This window comes from Notamacropus eugenii, chromosome 1, assembly GCF_028372415.1.
Source record: "Notamacropus eugenii isolate mMacEug1 chromosome 1, mMacEug1.pri_v2, whole genome shotgun sequence".
Lineage (NCBI taxonomy): Eukaryota > Metazoa > Chordata > Mammalia > Diprotodontia > Macropodidae > Notamacropus > Notamacropus eugenii.
In genome coordinates this window covers 762,005,801-762,025,584 of record NC_092872.1, presented here as the reverse complement: position 1 = coordinate 762,025,584, position 19,784 = coordinate 762,005,801, and the positions used below count along the sequence as shown (strand labels likewise).

Below are 19,784 nucleotides of genomic sequence, written 5' to 3'. Positions count from 1 at the left end.
AAGGGCTGATTTTTGCCTGAAGGCTTAACCACATGATTTGTATCTTCTCCAGTGTGGATTCTCTGATGTTTAATTAGACTGGAGCTGATTCTGAAGGCCTTTCCACACTGATTACATTTATAAGGTTTCTCTCCAGTGTGGATTCTCTGATGTACAGTAAGATGGGCCTTCTGTGTAAAAGCTTTACCACACTGATGACATTCATAAGGTTTCTCTCCAGTGTGGATTCTCTGATGATTAACTAGACTGGAGCTCAGTCTGAAGCCCTTTCCACACTGATTACATTCATAAGGTTTTTCTCCAGTGTGGATTCTCTGATGTAATCTAAGGTTGGCCCTCTTTGTAAAAGACTTTCCACACTGATTACATTCATAAGGTTTTTCTCCAGTGTGGATTTTCTGATGTACGGTAAGATGGGCCCTCTGTGTAAAAGCTTTACCACATTGATTACATTCATAAGGTTTCCCTCCAGTGTGGCTTCTCCGATGTTGGGCAAGACTGGAGCTGCGACTGAAAGACTTTCCACACTGATTACATTCATAAGGTCTCTCTCCAGTATGGATTCTCTGATGTAACCGAAGGTTGGCCCTCTTTGTAAAATCCTTTCCACACTGATTACATTCATAAGGTTTCTCTCCAGTATGGACTCTCTGATGTAACCTAAGGTTGGCCTTCTTTGTAAAAGCCTTTCCACACTGATTACATTCATAAGGTTTCTCTCCAGTGTGGATTTTCTGATGTAATCCAAGGTTGGCCCTCTTTGTAAAAGCTTTACCACACTGACCACATTGATAAGGTTTCTCCTCAATGTGGATTCTCTGATGTTCAGCAAGACTGGAGCTGCCTCTGAAGGCCTTCCCACACTGATTGCATTTATAAGGTTTCTCTCCAGTGTGAATTCTCTGATGTATGGTAAGACTGATCCTCTGTGTAAAAGCTTTACCACACTGATGACATTCACAAGGTTTCTCTCCAGTGTGGATTCTCTGATGATTAACTAGACTGGAACCTCCTCTGAAAGCCTTTCCACACTGACTGCATTTATAAGGTTTCTCTCCCGTGTGGATTTTCTGATGTAATCTAAGGTTGGCCCTCTTTGTAAAAGCTTTACCACACTGATTACATTCATAAGGCTTCTCCTCACTGTGGATTCTCTGATGTTCAGCAAGACTAGAGCTGCCCCTGAAGGCCTTTCCACACTGATTACATTTGTAAGGTTTCTCTCCAGTGTGGATTCTCTGATGTACTGTAAGATGGGCCTTCTGTGTAAAAGCTTTACCACAATGATTACATTCATAAGGTTTCTCTCCAGTGTGGATTCTCTGATGATTAATTAAACTAGAGCTGACTCTAAAAGCCTTTCCACATTGATTACACTGATAAGGTTTCTCTCCAGTGTGGATTCTCTGATGTTCATTAAGATGAGTCTTCTGTGTAAAAGCCTTTCCACATTGATTACATTCATAAGGTTTCTCTCCAGTGTGGATTCCCTGAATAAAAGCACAAATTTCCCTCCAAGTGAAGTCACAGGGACCATCACCCATGAATCTTTGCTCTCGAGTTTCTTCCACAGAAAGACTTAGCTCTGCAGGAGTCTTCTTCACTTTAAGTCCGATCTCTCCTTCTGAAAGAAACATGCAAGAAAACATATACACACAGACACATATATAATTATATCCCCTCCCCTCCATTGGCAGAATAAAATCCCCTTTACATTGTCTTTCCCCAGGCAAAGAGAAAGGTCTTCAAACTTCAAAAGTCTTCAAATGGGCAGAACCAATTATTTCAAAGTGCCTTTAGCTCACATCCCCAGCGTGAATTAGGTTACAAAGAGCTTCCCAGACAATTACATTGGATCCTCCTAACAACCTGTGACAGAGGGAAAGGGTTCTTATCACAATTGAAACTACCACAACGAAATCATCACAGACCCCCCACAACCTTTCTACAGAAACCAAGGCCTTGGGCTCAGAATGGCTCAATGACTTGACTCAAAATCCCAAATCGGAGACCTGAACTCAAACCTACAACTTAGCATGCTCTGTCCATGGTAATACAGAGGTCGCTTCCACTCAGGCTTTCCTTTTCTCTTTCATTATTTGCACTTTCACTCCTTCCTTCACAGATATTATGCCACTTGGTGTACACATACTAAAACATTCAAATTATTTCATGATTTCTCATATTTGTAAATATAATGAAATGTCCCTAGTAACAACTTTTAATCATTTTTTTCTTTTGCAGTATCTGAGGTTGCATGATGAATAGTCAAACACAAAAGATTTTGTTCTGGACTAATGAAAATTTTTCCAAAAAAAATTTTTTTTTAATTATTTTGCAAGGCAATGAGAATCAAGGTATATGTTCTGGGTCACACAGCTAGCAAATTTCAAGTGTCTCTGCCAGGATTTGAACTCAGGTCCTCCTGACTCCAGTACTACAGCTGCCCCTTTACCTATTAATTTATTTTGATAGTGATTGTTTATTTCCTTTTTAAACAAAGAAATATCTCTATATGCTTCTGCTCACTAGAATAAAACATAAAATCTTTGTAATAAAGGTTTTACACGTATAACACATGTAAGATTGCTTACCGTCTCCTGGAAGGCAGAGGGGGAAGGATTGAAGGAATGTGTAATTTTAAATTTAATCAATATGTTTAAAAATAGTTTTAATATCTAATAGAGGAAAATAAAGTATATTAAAAAATAAAACATTTGTACTAAAATAAATCCACCCAATAAACACACCTTTAAGAACGCATTACATTTCCTATGTCTGAAAACGTCTCATACATGAATTTGGGTCTATCGTCCTTTTGTAAGGAAGTGGACAGCAAGCTTCAGGGTAAGTTCTCTTGAAGATATTTCCCATTTTGGGGTTCACAAACCTCTTAGAGGTTCTAAAGAATAATCCAAAGGATTTGAACTAAAAATCTGTCATTGGCATCTTTAGCACTAAATAATCAACCAATTTTGTGTCTAATGGGACAATGAGCATGTGCATATTTCAACCACAACAGGATTCTTTCTTCAGTAATTGCAAATTGTTACAGTCAGGATAGAATCCTTTTAGAGTTGATGCCATGAGAACATCACACTCTAACTGCTTCTAGGTGCAACATATTCTTTCCATTTCTCAACTAGACGTCTTGCAGGAAAGGTAGACATTCATGAGCAAGTGGTCCCGGGCATGCTCCAACCGTCACTGGCTGGCTGTCACTGCACCAGGCTAGTCCTCTGTCATTCCAATCACATCTCATCAAAGCTGTAGTTACCAGATCAAGATGTTACACAGGTTGGCATTCTTGCAGCAGAGATAACAGGCTTTCTGGACCCATGACTGCTCCACTTACACAGCAGAGGCAACAATGAAACCATCCTGGATCCCCCAAAGCATTTGTACAGAAAGCAGCCTTAAAGTGCCCTCATTGCAAGGCTAACGTTTTCTGATTTTTCACCTCCCAGTTAGCTTTGCAAAGGAACCGTCAGGCACCACAGATCAGTCATTCAGTAGCGTTTCAATGAAAATATCGTCAGTTTTTCATTAGCAGAAAAAAAGAAAGTTATGTCTGAAGACATCTGATCCTTACAAAAGAGGTTCTAAATATACACATAAAAAAAATCAGCATAAATGACCTCCAAGTGCATTTGTCATTTAATGCACTACTTATCAGGAGTAATTAGAGAAAATCTTTGAAAGAGTAAGCATCAATTCATTTTACTGATGAGTGGGGGAACTAAAAAAATGAATTTCTATCATTTGGGATTGTCTTGGATCATGGCATTGCTGAGAAAAGTTAAGTCATTTATAGTTCTTCGAACAATACTGCTGCCGCTACGTACAGTGTTTCCTGGTTCTGTTCACTTCACTATGCATCAGTTCATGTAAGTTTTTCCAGTTTTTTCACGTATCATCCTGCTTGTCAATCCTTATGGCACAATAATATTCCATTACAATCATATGCCACAGCTTGTTTAGACATTCCCCAATTGATGAGAATCCCCTCAATTTCTAATTCTTTTCTCCATAAAAAGAGGGGTTATAAAAAATTTTGTGCCAATAGGCCCGTGTTCCTTTTTGTTTTTCGATATAGACCTAGCATTAGTATTGCTGTACCATGGAGCATGCAGAGTGAGCCCACTGAGCAAAGTTCCAAATTGCTTTCCAGAATGGCTGGCCCACTTCAAAACTCCATCCACAGTGTACTGGCGACCTAGCTTTCCCATATCCACTCCAATACCCAACATTTTCCTATTAAGTGATACTAGCCAATCATGAGGTAATAGCTCAGTGTTGTTTTAATCTGCATTTCTCTGATCAATGCAGATTTAGATTATTTTTTCATGACCATATATGCTGGCTATTATTTTTATCACTATGATTTTGATTTGGACTACGTCCCCCCTAATTCTGTTCTCCTCAGATTGTTAACCTCACTCCTTGTATTCTCTCATTTCCCTGTTGAACTAAATGTATTATTTCCATTCCAAAACTATCTCTTTTCAAGTAGGTCAACTAAGAGTCAGGTTCATTTTCTGTTTCTTCTTCTCCAACTATCTCCATGTTTTTATATTAGATTGGGAGCTCCCTAAATGCAAAGACTTTCTTTTCACTTTCTTAGTATCCTGAGAGCCTAGCACAGTGCCTAGAACATAAGGTATTTAACCAATCTTTACTGATTGCTTGACCGGGCCCAGGGCTGATAGCATGCCCCAGCCTCTAACTCAGTCTCTACATTCTAGTATCTCTCACAGATGTCAAATGTATGTTTTGGCTTAAACCACGGTTCTCTCTCTTTCCTGCATCCACTCACCTCTAAGTAATCACCTTTGTTATTAGGTTCTAATCCTGATGGAACTTCAAGACCCAACACCGAAGACTAGAGAGACTTCTCTGTAGGCTCCTGATGGGTCTTATACCAGGGGACATCTTCAAGTCTCTACCTCCCAGCTACCGAAAAGGAAGTGGTCACTGTCTACACGAACCTGGTCAATAATTCTTCAAGAACAGGACAGAGATTGAGCCACAGAGATCAGAAAAGGAACTTGGGTGATGATTTATGCAAAGCTTTCCCTTGGATTACTCCCAAGTAAGGCAGCAGCTTTCACTCCTACTTATGTGCTGCTGGATGAGAAAGAAAATCATGAAACCAGGTTGCCTGGGTCCACTACAAATTCAGGCTGCTCGATCTCAGCTGCACCTTCATTATGGCAAGGCAATCCTTTGACATCTTCCTATATCATTCCCCATGCCACTCACCACAGCAGCTTTTCCAAATGTTTTCATTCACCCCCAACCCTCCCTTACGGCTTGTTTTCTTCCCCCTACCCTACCCATCCACACCTTTTTGCTTAGGAACTTGGCCTCCTATTTCATTGAAAAAATTGGACACGTAACAAGAGTTACCTTTTTCTCCTCATCTCATATTACTGAGATGCCTTCTTTGCCTTTCTGGCCTCAGTATCACATAAAAAGGTCATTCCTTTGCTTGCTAAAGCAAATCTCTGTATGTGTGCAAATAATCCCATTCCATCCTACATCTACCTTGGTACATTCTTCCCCTAGTATCTGTATTTTTCACTAATTTCTACTCTTTCCCACACTAAAGACTCCTTTCCTGTTGTCACAAATAAAACCATTTCTCTCAAAACATCCTTAATGATCCATGCAGCCCCATGAGATATTGTCCAATATCTTCACTCCACTTCATGGCCAAATATCTAGAGACAGCCATTTACAACTGGGGTGTTCAACTCATTTCCTTTGTTTTCTCTGACACTCTCTGCAGTCTGGCCCCCAACTTTATTGTTCTACTGAAACGTATTTCTCTAACATTAGCAATATTCCTGAAATGGATCAATTCAATGACCCTTTCTTCATCCTCATTCTTCCTGAATTCTCTGCAGGCTTTGGCACTGTCAGTCACCCCCTGACACTTTTCTCTCCTGGTCCCCCATCACCATATGCAAAATGAGACACATTCTTTCCCCCAACCCTGCCATCTGCCTACATGCCTAATGTTATCTGAGGCATCCTCAGTAGTCCAGGCTCAGAGATGCTTTCCTCATTTATTCTCACACATGCACAGTCCTGACCCCCATATTCATTTTGGAGCAGAGTCCTGGGATTCCACTTGTGTGACATCTCTTCCCTACACTCCTTCTGTCCCAGCACTGTCACTGTCTTGGTTCAGGCCCCAATCACCTCACACCAGAGGTATTTCACAGCCTGCTGGTTGTTCTGGCTGCCCCATCTCCCCTGAGTCGAGTCAATGATGAACCCACCTGTCAAGTTTATTTTCCTAAAGCTCTCATCTGACCATGTCACTACCCACTCAACAACCTCCTCTGGCTCCCCGGCTATAGGATTCAATATAAAATCCTCCCTAGGGTTGCTAAAACACTTCATGACCTCCCTTTCTCCTAGTCTTCCAGGCTTTATTTACCCTATTTCCCTCCAATATATGGTATAATCCAGTAGTATAGGCCTCGTTTCAGGAGATCTCATTCCCCAAAATCCGAATAGTAACTTCTTATAAGATGATAAAGTTACCCCTAGAAGGGAGCTGAAAAGCCACAGAGTCTAACCCCCTCGATTTACAGAGGGTGAAACTGAGGCTCCATAATTCAGTGAATGGCCCAGAAAGCCACTACTAATAAAAAAATCTGAAAAAGAATTCCAAGACAGAACTGCCCCAAAATCTAGTACTTCCTTAACCACAAAACATAAAAACCTCTCCTGCTCACAGCTCCCATATACCTGCTTTCACCCCACTCACCTGGACAGAGGCTCCTCATGCCTTCTTGCTCCAGCATCCACTGTGCTTCCCTTTGCTCAAAACAAGAGATCACATCATCTCTGGGAACAGGAAGCCCTAGGCATGGGAATCAGTTTAGGATGAGGATGGAGAAAACACTAATTTAGTTCCATGGCATTTATTTTACGGAGTTCTGGGGAGAGGTAGAGGAGAAAATCACAGAACCAGTCTGGAGCCAGAATTTGATCTTCCGCACCTTCTCCAGAGAAGGATGGACTCACTGCATAGTTTCCATTATGTACAAAACAGAGGCAGCTGGTCGTTCAGTGGCTTGAACTCAGGAATGCCTGGGTTTAAATCCAGCCTCAGACACTTACCAGCTGAGTGCCCCTGGACAAGTCACTTAACCTATGTTTGCCTCAGTTTTTCAAGTGAAAAAAGGGCATAATTATATCATCTAAGCAGAACTGTTATTATGATGATGAAGTGACATAACATTGTACAGACAGCCCTTGGTCCAGCATGGCAAACAGCAGGTGAACATAAATGCTTATTCCCTTCCCTTCCCACCCTTAGTACTGGGAGTTTAGGGAAACATAAAGATTAAGGACAAACCTGCTACATGAGCCACAATTAAGAGTTCTGAACTACCAATGTGGGCTTATCAAATAGAAGAATATTCCAGACATCAGGCACCTCCATAAGAGGAAGATGTTGTCAGGAAAAGCTGCCTGAGCCCTTTTCAGAGATTTGGCAGCAAAACTCATGCCCAGGGAGAGGTCAGACCCAATGACCCCCGAGATTGGTTCCATGTCTGAGATCCTTCCACACTGATGCACCTTGACCTGAAACTGCCTAGAATTGGTAAGAGACTGCATCAGGGGCAACAAAGGAAACCCTCAGCTTCCTCTCATGCAAGGCAAAGACTTTCTTTGGGAAAACCAGGTGGCCTGAGGAGCCTGCCTCTTGGACACAGGAGATATAACTTTTCTATAATAACTGACAGCAGCTCCAAAGCCTGCATACCAGGGAATGAAGACATTTCCTCTGATTGCAGACTAAGAGTTACAAGAAGAATTATCCTTACCCAGGGAGAGCAGGTTCCACGCATTTTCCAACATGACCTCCTGGTACAACTCCTTCTGAGGATGGTCCAAAAGGTTCCATTCCTCCTGCGTGAAGTCCACAGCCACATCCTTAAATGTCACTGTCTCCTAAATCATAAGAAGTCACAGGACATGGAGTGAAAGACACTTAAGAGTTAAATATCCCAAGCTTCATCAACTTATATAAGGAAATTATATAAGGAAATTTCAGTCAATTCAAAACTACTGTCAGCAAGAACCCAATGGAATTTTGAGAAAATTCATATTCATATTGAAATTTCAGAAAACATAATAAATTGTAAAAAAACTGAAAAAGGTCTTATGGAACGTGTCTCACTGTAGAATTAGGGAGAAAGTATGTGTTCTGTGGGGCAGGTTCATCTATGAAAGAGAAAGACAGAAGGTGATGTGAAATTTCTTCCCTATCAGAACTGACGTGATGTAGTCTTAAGAAAAGTCCATGACAAGCTGGCAGGTACTGCTAGGGGAAAAAAATAAACATTTAATATAATCACTGAAAAGACAATAAGGATAAAGAAAAGATCTAGTTTGCTTCCTAGATGGCTGAAAGAAAGTCTTATCTACATGAAAACATGAAGATGATTCTAGAAAGATAGCCATCAGAATCTGGATTGACTGGGATGAGACAGTTCCCAGCTAAGCCTGTGTACGCCTGGGTCCCCCTGTGCTCTCTTAGGGATACTGAATGCTGCCTCCCCCAGAATCTCAAGGAGAGCTCTGGCTGGTTTTCAGGGCTCCTCAAGTGGTCTGATCTGTGGCAACGTTGATGGAGGCTTCCCGTGCCCACAATGGGATCCTAGTTCTGCAAGCGCTTAATCTGTTTTTCAGCCTTTATGGCAACAGCAAATCTACTGAACTTGACCACTATCAGCCAGCTGGCAAGTCTATGCAAGTCCCATGTTAGTCTGTGATTCCTGCCCCGGTGATCCTTGCGCATGCTTCAGGCAGGGCTAGGAGCCAGAACTGAGCCCCTGGTCCCATCCTGGGATCTGAGCCAGACCAATGATGGATTCTGAATCTGCATCTCTCCAGGTATGCTACCTAGAGTCTCCAACTGCTCCTGACCCCAAGGCTGCCTCGAGGTCCAAGTCGTCACCTGTCCAACCCAGGACTTGGGAGTGGGCATCTGGTCCAAATCACTTGAGTCCACAAGCCAGGTTCCACCTTCTGCTCCTCATACTCTCTCTCCCCCACATCCCATCTATTGTCCAGCTCTGCTGATTTCACCTTTCCACTTCTCTCACATGGGATTACTTCTCCCACATCAAATACTGCCACCATGTAGGCCCAAGCCCTCATCACTTCACACCTAGTCTACTGCTACACTCTGCAGGTGGGGTTACCTGCCTCAAGCTTCTCCCCACTCCAATCTGTCCTCTACTCAGGCACTAAAGTCAGTTTTCCTAAAGGGAGGCTCTGACCATGTCACCACCTCACCTGTTCACTCAATAACCTCCAGTACAAAATACAAATACAAAACTCATGCTAAGCCCTTGATGACTTAGTCCCTACCTATATGTGCTCCTCTCTCCAGGGACCCTGGCCTCCTGGCTGTTCCCAAAGAAGACACTCCATCTCTAGGCTCCATACATTTTCAGTGCCCAGCCCCGTTTTACTGGACAGTCCCACTGTCACACTGTTCCTCCTTAGCTCTGCCTACTACCTTCCCTAATGATTTTCTGTTTTTCAGTCAGGTACACCTCTGCATGTTTGGGGGTTTCCTTGGCAAAGACCCTGGAGTGGTTGGCCAGTTCCTTCTCCAGCTCATCTGACAGAGGAGCAAACAGGGTCAAGTGACTTTCCCAGGGTCACACAGCTTGTAAGTGTCTGAGGCTGGATTTGAACTCAGCTTTCCTGACTCCAGGCCTGGCAGTCTATCCACTGCACCACCTAGCTGCCCTACTGGCTGCACTGACTTTCTGATATCACACCTTCAGTCTCATCTATGGGAAGCCTTTCCCAAACCCTCTTAATTTTGGTGATTCTCTCTTTCATTAGTTCCTATGTTGCACCACTCCCCAATAAAATATGAGGTTTTTGAGAAACTGTATTGTCTCTTGTCTCTTTCTGTGTCCCATGCACAACTTGTCTGTTGATCAATTATCTTAGTGTCAGATTTCTTCCAGGACCTCTTCATCTTCATCCTCTGGTGACAGCACTGGTGCACAAGTCAGGAAAACTGATCTCGGGGAAGGTCTAGGCTCATATCAAGCCTCAGACACTAAGAGCTATGTGACAGTGGGCACACTACTTAACATCTGGGTCAATTTTCTCAACTTATGTAAACTGAGGATAATGTCTCTGGGCTTGGCAAAGTCAAGATGGCAGAGTGAAGAATCATGGCAATGAACTCCTCTCCAGAAATAGCTTGGTTGGTTGGTTGTTGTCCTTCGTCTTCGAAGAGGACAAAAATGACATCACCATGATAAAGTAAAATTTTGGTGTGTCCAACTGTGGCTGATCAGGCCAATACGAGCTCGGAATGTTCTACCACCACTCGGGCACAGACAGTTCCTGTGAACATTTGGTGTGCATACCCCAAATTTGTGCATCCTGCATTTACTTTGTGCTGTCTCAGTTCTGCTTTGCTCAGAGCACAGTATTCTTTCTGATGTGGGCACACCATGCTGAGCAGTCCTGTACCAGTGTCTCCCATGTTGCATAGTCAAATCCAAAATTCCTGAGAGAGATTTTGAGAGTGTCCTTGTAGCATTTCTTCTGATCACCAGGTGATCACCTGCCCCATGCAAGTTCTCTATAAAATAGTCTTTTTGGCAAGCATACATTTTTCATTTGAACAATGTGGCCAGCCCATCGGAGTTGTGCTCTCTGAAGCATAGTTTGAATATTTGGCAGTTCAGCTTGAGGAAGGACCTCAGTGTCTGGTACCTTATCCTGCCAGGTGATCCTCAGAATCTTCCTAAGACAGTTCAAATGGAAACGATTCAGGTTCCTGGCATGGTGCTGGTAGACTGTCCATGTTTCACAAGCATATAACAATGAGGTCAGCACAAAGGCTCTGTAGACTTTCAGTTTGGTAGTCAGTCTAATACGTCTTCTTTCCCAAACCTTTCTTCAGAGCTTCCCACGCGCTGAGCTAGCTCTGGCAATGCATGCATTAACCTCACTATCAATGTGTACATCCCTGGAAAGTACACTACCACGGTAAATGAACTTATCCACAGCATTCCAAACTTCCCCATTTGTTGTAACTGATGGTTCCACATGTGGATGGTGTGGTGGTGGCTGATGGAGCACCTGTGTTTTTTTGGTGTTAATTATTAGGCCAAAATTAGCACAGGCAGCAGAGAACTGATCCATACTTTGCTGCACCTCTGCTTTGCTGCATCCAAATAGTAGCCCTGAAGGTTGGCAAATAAAGGCCAGCTTACTGAATTTGGAGCTGGATACACCTTTTTTCTGGAATGGGTACAGTGAAGGGGAGTGCCGTGAAGCTGGCATGGGTTTTGCAATCAAAACTAATCTAATCAGTAAGCTGGTATGTCTGCCAAAAGGAGTGAATGATAGGCTCATGACAATGCGATTGCCACTTTCAGGAAAACGTCATGCCACCATCATCAGTGCCTATGCTCCCACTATGACAAACCCTGATGACATAAACAGCTAAGAGATCTGGGCAATGTACCAGACCAAATCCTGATGGGGAAAACTACAAACACCTGTGAGACCTTGGCACAGGGAGGAAAAAGGGGGGTCCATGAACCCTTGAAACAAATCTAGAGAGGGAGACACTGCACAAGCAGCACTTCTGCAATGAGATTCTGTGTAACAGGGAAAGAAGATTCAGACCCACATCAGGGAACTGCAACAGGATGGCTGCCACTGGCAGCTCTCTCACCCTCTACCCAGGCCCAGCTCACATAACCAGGGTCAAGGAAATCTGTGTCAAGCAGTGGAATTCCTGGGTAGGGAGACCCTGGGCAATGAAGCAAAGAAGGACAGAAGCCTGCAGGACCAGGGTGTAGCTCAGGCCTGGGACACCAAGTAGGGTCTGCCTTCCAATGTCCAGCTTGCAGTGGAATAACAAGGGCAGGAATCCCCAAATAAAGAGAAACTTACAATTCTGCCCCTCTGAGCCAGTCAGCAGAGCTTAGTAGTTGGCCAATAGGGGCAGAGCCTGGCAGCACTCCAGTCTTGTAGAGACTCAAACCCAGGTCAGAAACAGAGAGCTCAGAGAAGGAGGGCAATAATCCTATTTTGCTCTGGATCAGACGATTTTGGGAACACTGACAGCTAGTAAGCCTTTATCCTGCCCCTGAGATCCTGAAATAAGACCACACTCAGGACCCTAAGGAAGCAGCCACAAGAACAGCCCAGACATTCCCTCCTGGGTGCTGCAGAGGAAACAGCTGAAAGAATAAACCAACAGAAAAAGAAGAACCTCCAATAATGAAAGGCTATGGTGGCAGAGGAACTAGAGACACAAATAAGGAAGAGTGACTCCTATCTACAAGCCCAGACTCTGAGAAACACAGCTTGGGCACAAATTCACCTGAAATTTCAGGAAGCACTGAAGCAAGAGTTAAACATGTCTCTGAGAGTTTTTGAGGAGAAAAGAAATGGAAAAGAATGAGTGGTAAGGGATCAAGAATCAAGGAGGTAATGGCTGGGCAGAAGAGCCACGAAACAATGGCCAAGCCACAAACTCTCTAAAACCTGGAATAGAACAGAAACCATAAGGTAATAACAAATGTTAAAACAAATTCCAAAAGGTGAAAAAAAACGATGAAAATATCAGTTATTTCACAGTTAAAAAAAAACCCAACTCACATAGAAAAGAGAAGGGAAAATTTAAATAATGCTGGATTATCTAAGGGCCATTAAACAAAGGCGCCTCAATAGGAGATTTCAAGAAATCTTCACAGTGCCCAAATATCTTCCAACCAGAGTAGAAAGTCAAAATAAACCACAGATCACTTCCTGAAAATAGTCTCTAAATAAAAACTCCCAGGTACACCACTGCCAAGAACACAGAGCTAACAGCTAAATGAGAAAAACAGGAAGCAGTCAGGAAAAAAATACAACAACACACACTTCAAGTACCAAGGAGCCCCAGGATCACAATTTGGCAATAACCATCATTTAAAGAGCAGGGAGCTTGGAACAGGATATGCTAGAAGGTAAAGTATATGGTCTTGTAACCAAGAGGAATTTCCCAACAAAACTAAGTATAATGATATTAGGGGGAAAATGACCCTTGAGCTATGGATTTACAAGCATTCTTGATGAAAAGCCCATTACTGCAGAGAGTTTTTGTTGTTCAAACACAAGTGAACAGAAGCATAAAATATAGAAGGATGAACCAGCACAGAGTAATTAAAAAAAGAGGATATACAACTCATCCAAATATGGGGAAGTGATATGTATCCTCTGTGGACGCTCTCAGGGCTCACAGATGACCAGGGAGGGATTCTGTTATGCCTTGATCTTAAGGAAAAGATGGAAAGGAAGGTGGGTGGATGGAAAGCAAGGTTAGGAAATATTATCTCACATAATGATGGGGCACAAGAAGGCATCTTTACATACAAACAAGGAGGTGGGAGTGGGCAGGAACATCTGATGCCTGTACCTTAACGGATTATTCATAAATGGGGTATGGAAGAGTACGTTTAACAAGTGTAATGGGACACATTTGAACCTGACTTAGCACGAATATACTGAATTTGAATTAGCACAGTGACCAAACAAGACTCCAGAGGGCCAATGATGAAGAAACATGGTGGCTACCACCTAGAGGGGAAGGACTCAGGCAAAGAAGGAGAACTATTTTTAGGGCACAGGTACCGTGGAAATATTTCACACTGACTACCCATTGTGTATAACGGGTTGTTTTTCTTGTGTTCTCGAGGTGGGGGAGGGAGTAGGTGGGAAGGTAATTAGGTGGAGCTTAATGGATACAAATGTATCCTAACCCTAACCCTAAATGCCTACACGTGTGTACACGCTCACTGGAAGTCTGACCAGTGCACTGATCAGTCAGTTTCGGAGGAGTCACGGTGACGTCACGGTGACTGGGGCTTCACTCTTGGTAGTGTTGAGGCTCCAAGTATTAACTGACACCATTTCATTAAGCTAAACTGAGGAATTTCATTTCGTTTGACCACATACGTTCTGGTTCTAAGGGCTCGGTTTTCTCGCTTTCTCAGTGGGGGAAAGGGAGTGTGGCAGATAGGGAAGGGAGAGACTGAATTTAAAAATGAGATCAAGAACGTTTTCCTCAAAATATCCAGACCCACATAAGAAAACATAAGAAGGGGACAATAACGTGTATCTTCCAAGGCTGGTCACTAAAGTACTGCGGGGGCTGGCACTGGGCGGGGGGTTGATCACAGATGCTGGTTTGCTTCCTTCGGCCGGTCGCACCTGATGGCTGTCCACGGGAGCCACTAAATCGGCCTAAAAGGGGCAGCGCTGTGGCCGCTCCTCCTGAACAGCACCGCTCCCTAAGGAGGGCATCCCCGGCTCTGGGGCCACGGGCACGGCCGGACGGCACTCACCTGCGCGGGGGCTGGGCCGCTCCCAGGGGCCATTCCCTCGGGGTCCAGGCTCCCTGTGTAGGGACCAAAGGAACCGAAGTGACTCCTCCGTCTCACCCCAGGCCATGATCTGCCCTAACCGTCCTGCCCGGGTCCGAGTACCGATCTCCAGCCTGGGGGGAGGGGGGCCCCGTCCTTTCGCTCTCCTAGCCCTCCAGCCCCTCGGAAGGCGGGCAGCGGACGCCGTGTTGGGCAGCACGTGCCGGTCACGGTTTCCCTGGGCCAGGGCGCGGGAGGAGGCGGGGGTGTCTCGGTCTTCCGGCCCTGCGGGACGAGGCAGCGCGTTCCTGGCTCCAGGGAACCGACACGTACCTGACTCGTGGAGGATCCCGTTGGGCAGGCCGCGAGCTTCGGCTCCGGGAGCGCCTCTGCTGCCCCTCCGACTGCCCCTGCTCCTCGGGAGGCAAGGACTAGACTCCGACGGGATGTCCCGCCCCCTGCCCCCCGGTGCCGCCTGCCCATTGGTCCGGGGAGCGTACACTTCCGGACTCCAATTCCCAGCAGCGCCTGCACCCACTGGATCCGCCTGCTCCTTGGTCCCGAGACCTCCGCAGCCGGACTCGGTTTCCCAGAATCCCTCATTCAATTCCTGCGCGAATAGCGGAACTTGTATCCCCCTCCAGTTCCTGATTCGTAGGTTTCCCAGAACCCCTTTCTTGGTGGGAAATGGCAGATTCCTTTGGAGGCGTGACTGGCGCGCTCCTCCTTCAATGACTGATCTCACCCGGGTTAAGGACAAGCAGGGGCAGTTCCAGAGAATCCCACGAAGTTTGTGGAGGGCTTCGGTTAGAACTGGCCTGGGCTTCTCTGGCCAAGGTCCGCCTGGCTTGTCTCGGTATTAAATGTCTTGGCCTCGAATTAAGCCCCTTGTCCCACCTTAACACGGGAGAGGAAATGGGCCATCCTGTGCATTCCTGTGCTGGCACCTTTCTGGGCATGGCTGGGATCGCCAGCTGTGGGCTCAGTGCCAAGCCTTTCTTTGATTGGAGGCAAGGCCTGGTGCCTTTCCTGTAGAATGGGAGCCAGACCAGGCTGGGGGGGGGGGGGTGTCTCTGTGTGTGTGTGTGTGTGTGTGTGTGTGTGTGTGTGTGTGTGTGTGTGTGTGTCTGTGTGTGTGTGTCTGTGTGTGTCTGTGTCTGTGTTGGAGACGCCTCCTTCTGGCCCAGGCCTCCATTGTCTGATACCTCCTGCTTCCTGTTTCCTACCCTTGACCAGTCACCCCCTCCTTGGACTTCTCCTCAAGACCCTCCCTAAACCCCTCCTCCCATCACCCCAGACTACCACGCCACCCCCAGATCCCTCCTATACTCTTTTCTGTATTTACTTCCATCTCGCCTCCATGAAGGCGCTCAGATTCAATCCAGCTCAGGCTCTGTCTGGCTGAGATTCTGTCTGGCCTGCTTGTGAATATGAGCATTACAAAGGCTTAGGCTCCTTAAAAGCCAACCCAATTTGGAGAATCTTTAATAAACTTTGTTTTTCCTTGGCTTTAAGAAGGCTTGAGTCAAATTCATTCGAGAAGGACCCGGTGTGTCAGTATTTTGGGGTCCCCAGCACCCCTAAACCTCATCAAAAAGAAGAGTTAAGCTCTAAGAGTTTTCACTCAGTCCCTAGGACCTGGCCCCAAGCCAGTTGCTTCTTTTTCTAAATTACTTGTGTGTGTGGGATGGTGAGACCCTTACTCAAACTGGCTACTTGGAGTCATCTCAAGGTACAAACAGGAAGTCCTTCATTCAGTTCTCGAGGTTCTCAAGCATTGTTGAGGTCAAAGTAAAGTTTCATTACACTTTCCAGCAGACAAGAGTTCTTAGTGAATCTGCAACCTTAGAGGGGTACAGGGAAAGTTTATATAGGAGATTCTATAGTATCACTTGTGCCAAATATGCTAACTAGGTGTTTTGGGGTGCATTTAGGGAGTGGTTAAGGAGGGGTCAGTTCTTAAAGGAGCCTGCACTTTTGATATCTACTGCCCAGGTATTTTACCCAAAATTCATTGGGAAATAGCCCAAGGTGTGATTTTAGGCCTGAAACATCACTAATTCAACCAATGGTCAGGGCTGACCATGAAAAACCAGGCTACTCTCGTCAGTGTCTTGTTAGACAAGATTAATGTAAGGGAGTATAGGTATGTCTAAGTCTAGAATACGTGTGATTGGTCAGTGAGCAGTAAATGTCATTTTGACCCAGCACACAGCCCTTTAAACCAGTATGCCGCTGGCTAAGCCTAATGAGTTCTATAGGTGTATCTGATTACTATAGCAGGAAGGGAGATAATGGTTGTTGCTAGAACAGGTTGTGTACATGGGCTGGGGAGAAACTGCCTGAGGTAGTCTTTTGAGGCTAGGGAGAAATGTGATTTTAGAATTGGGGTCCAGGTACATGTAGTCAAGCACCCCAACAACTTGACTCTTACTGTGTGCCATAGTTTCAACTTGGCAATTCTCCTCCCAGACACTGCCGACTCAGATGGCCTTCTCCATGATTGTGAGAGATTATTCAAGTCAACCTGATCTTAAAAGTGTCTCCCTTCCTAACTCTGATGAGCAAAGGTACACTGATAGATCCCCTTTGTGGAACAAGGGGTGAGGAGGGCAGGGTATGCAGTAATTAGCTTACACTGCACCACACAAGCTAAGTCTCTACCTCCTGGGACTTCTGTCCAAAAGGCAGAATTAGTAACACTCACCAGAGCCTCAGAGCTGGGAAAAAATAAAAGGGTGGATGTTTTACTGATTCTAAATATGCCTTCCATGTGTTACATGTTCTTGGGGCAATAGGGAAGGATAAAAGTCTCAAGTCTAAAAAGCATTCTTGGAAGAGCTCAAGGAGAATTTTAAAAGTCAAATGAGAAAGGCAGAAGAAAAACTGACCAAATCTTTTAAAAAAATAAAATGGAAAAAAATTAACTGAAAAAAACAAAACTTTGAAAAGTAAAATTGATCAAATTCATAAGGAAGTACAAAATCTAACTGGAGAAAAGAATTCTTTGAAAAGTAAAATTGGTCAAGTGGATAAAGAGACACAAAATATAACTGAATAATTAATTAAAAATTAGAAATGGACAAGTAGAAGCTAACGACAAGGCATCAAGTGTCAGTCAAATAAAATTTAAAGAATGAAAAAAATAGAAGAAAGGTAAAATATCTCATTGGAATAACAACTGACCTGGAAAATAGATCCAGGACACATATTCTAAGAGTTATTGGTCTACCAGAAAGCCATGATGAAAAAAAAAAGCAGCCTAGACCCTATCTTCCAAGAAATCATCCAGAAAAATTGCCCTGAGGTCCTAAAACAAAAGGGTAAAATAATTATCCAAAGAATCCACTAATCTCCTCCTGGAAGAGATATCAAATTGAAAACTCCAGGGAATACTGTAGCCATATTCCAGAATTATCAGGTCAAGGAGAAAATACTGCAAGCAGTCAGAAACAATTCAGATATCACAGAACTATAGTCAGGATCACACAAGACTTTGCAACTTCTACCTCAAAAAATCAGAAGAATTGGAATATGATATTCCACAAGGCAAAGGAGGTTGGGCAATAACCAAGGATCGACTACCCAGCAAAACTGAGCATAATCTCTCAAGCAAGGAGATGGACATTCATTGAAATAAGGGATTTTCAGACCTTCCTGATGAAAGGCCAGAGCACAGTGGAAAATTTAATCTTCAAATACAAGATTCAAGAGAGGTGTAAAAAGGCACACAGGAAAAAAAATCTTGTTATTCAATAAGGCAAACTGTTTACATCTCTATATCGGAGGCTGATACTTGTTAATCTTGAGAATGGTATATTTATTATGATATCTAAAAGGGATGTACATAGACAGGAAGGCTGAGTACAAATTAACAGATGTGATGATAGAAAAGCTAATTACTGGGTGCAAAAGGATTGTAATGGGAAAAGAGGAAAGGAGGCAGAAAGGGTAAATTACAATGCATGAAGAGGAACAAAAACATGGCAGAGGGGAAGAAGGGAGGTAGATGAGCATTGTTTGAGCTTTACTCATTGGATTTCGTTCGAGGTGGGAATAACACAGTCTGTTAAGTATAGAAATGTAACTTGCCCTATGGCAGTAGAAGGGGAAAGGGGAAAGGAAAGGGGGGGGGTGCTGATAGAAGGGAGGGAAAATTGAGGAGGCAGTGGTCAAAAGCAAAGCTCTTTTGAGGAAGGGAAGGAAGAAGGAAGAAATAGAAGCATAAACAAGGGGACAAATAGAATGGAGAGAAAGACAGAGATAATCATAACTGTGAATGTAAATTGGATGAACTCTCCCATAAAACAAGCAGATAACAGAATGATTAAAAACCATAATCCAACAATATGTTGTCTATAAGAAATATTTGAAACAGGGGGATACATATAGGTAAAGGTAAAAGGCTGGAGCAGATTATATTATGCTTCAACTGAAGTAAAAAAGAAAAGAAGGGGCAGCAGTTCTAATCTCAGACAAAACAAAAGCAAAAACAGGTCTAATCAAAAGAGATAAGGAAGGAAGCCATACTTCTATGGTGCTAAAAGGCACCATAGACAATGAAGTAATATCATTACTAAACATATATGCATCAATTGGTATAACATCCAAATTCTTAAAGGAGAGGTTAAGGGAATTACAGGAACAAATAGACAGAAAACTATCCTAGTGGGGGACCTCAACCTCCCCCTCTCTGAACCTGATAAATCCAGCTTCAAAGAAGAAAGCAGTTATGGAAGTGAATGGAATTTTAGAAAAGGCAGATATGATAGACCTCTGGAAAAAATTGAATGAAGAGAGAAAGGCATACACCTTTTCCTCAGTGGTACATAGTGCATACACAAAATTGATCATGGCCTAGGGTATAAAAGCCTCTCAATCCAGTAGAGAAAGGCAGAAAAAGTAAATGCATCCTTTTCAGATCATGATTCAATAAAAAAATCATATGTAATAAAAGGTCATGGAAAGATAGGCTAAAAATTGTTGGGAAACTAATCTACTCCTAAGGAATGATTGGGTCAAACAACAAAACATAGGAAAAAAAATAACTTCAAGAGAATGACAATAATGAGAAGACATATCATTTATGGGATGAAGAAAAAGTAGTTCTTGGGGGAATTTTATATTTCTGAAATGCTCACATGATTAAAATAGAGAAACAGGACATCAATAAATTGGACATGCAACTGAAAAAGCTAGAAAAAGAACAAATTGAAAATCCCCAATTAAATATCAGTTAGAAACACTGAAAACCAAAGGAGAGATTAATAAAACTGAAATTAAAAAAAACTATTGAACTAAATGGAGGTGATCTTCACCTACATGAATCTGATCAATGATTCTCCTAGAATGGGAAAGAGA

At 43.5% G+C, this 19,784-nt stretch overlaps 1 protein-coding gene across 1 annotated transcript in view; it reads right to left on the bottom strand.

Moving 5' to 3' along the window:
* LOC140496882 (uncharacterized) overlaps positions 1-14,849 on the bottom strand; it is a 34,331-nt gene extending 19,482 nt beyond the window's left edge. Inside the window, 4 exon segments of the mRNA XM_072597261.1 lie at positions 116-1,624; positions 6,782-6,877; positions 7,848-7,974; positions 14,406-14,849. Coding sequence (XP_072453362.1) covers positions 116-1,624; positions 6,782-6,877; positions 7,848-7,974; positions 14,406-14,438 — 1,765 coding nt within the window. The 5' untranslated portion in view covers positions 14,439-14,849.
* Positions 14,850-19,784: the final 4,935 nt, after the last annotated feature.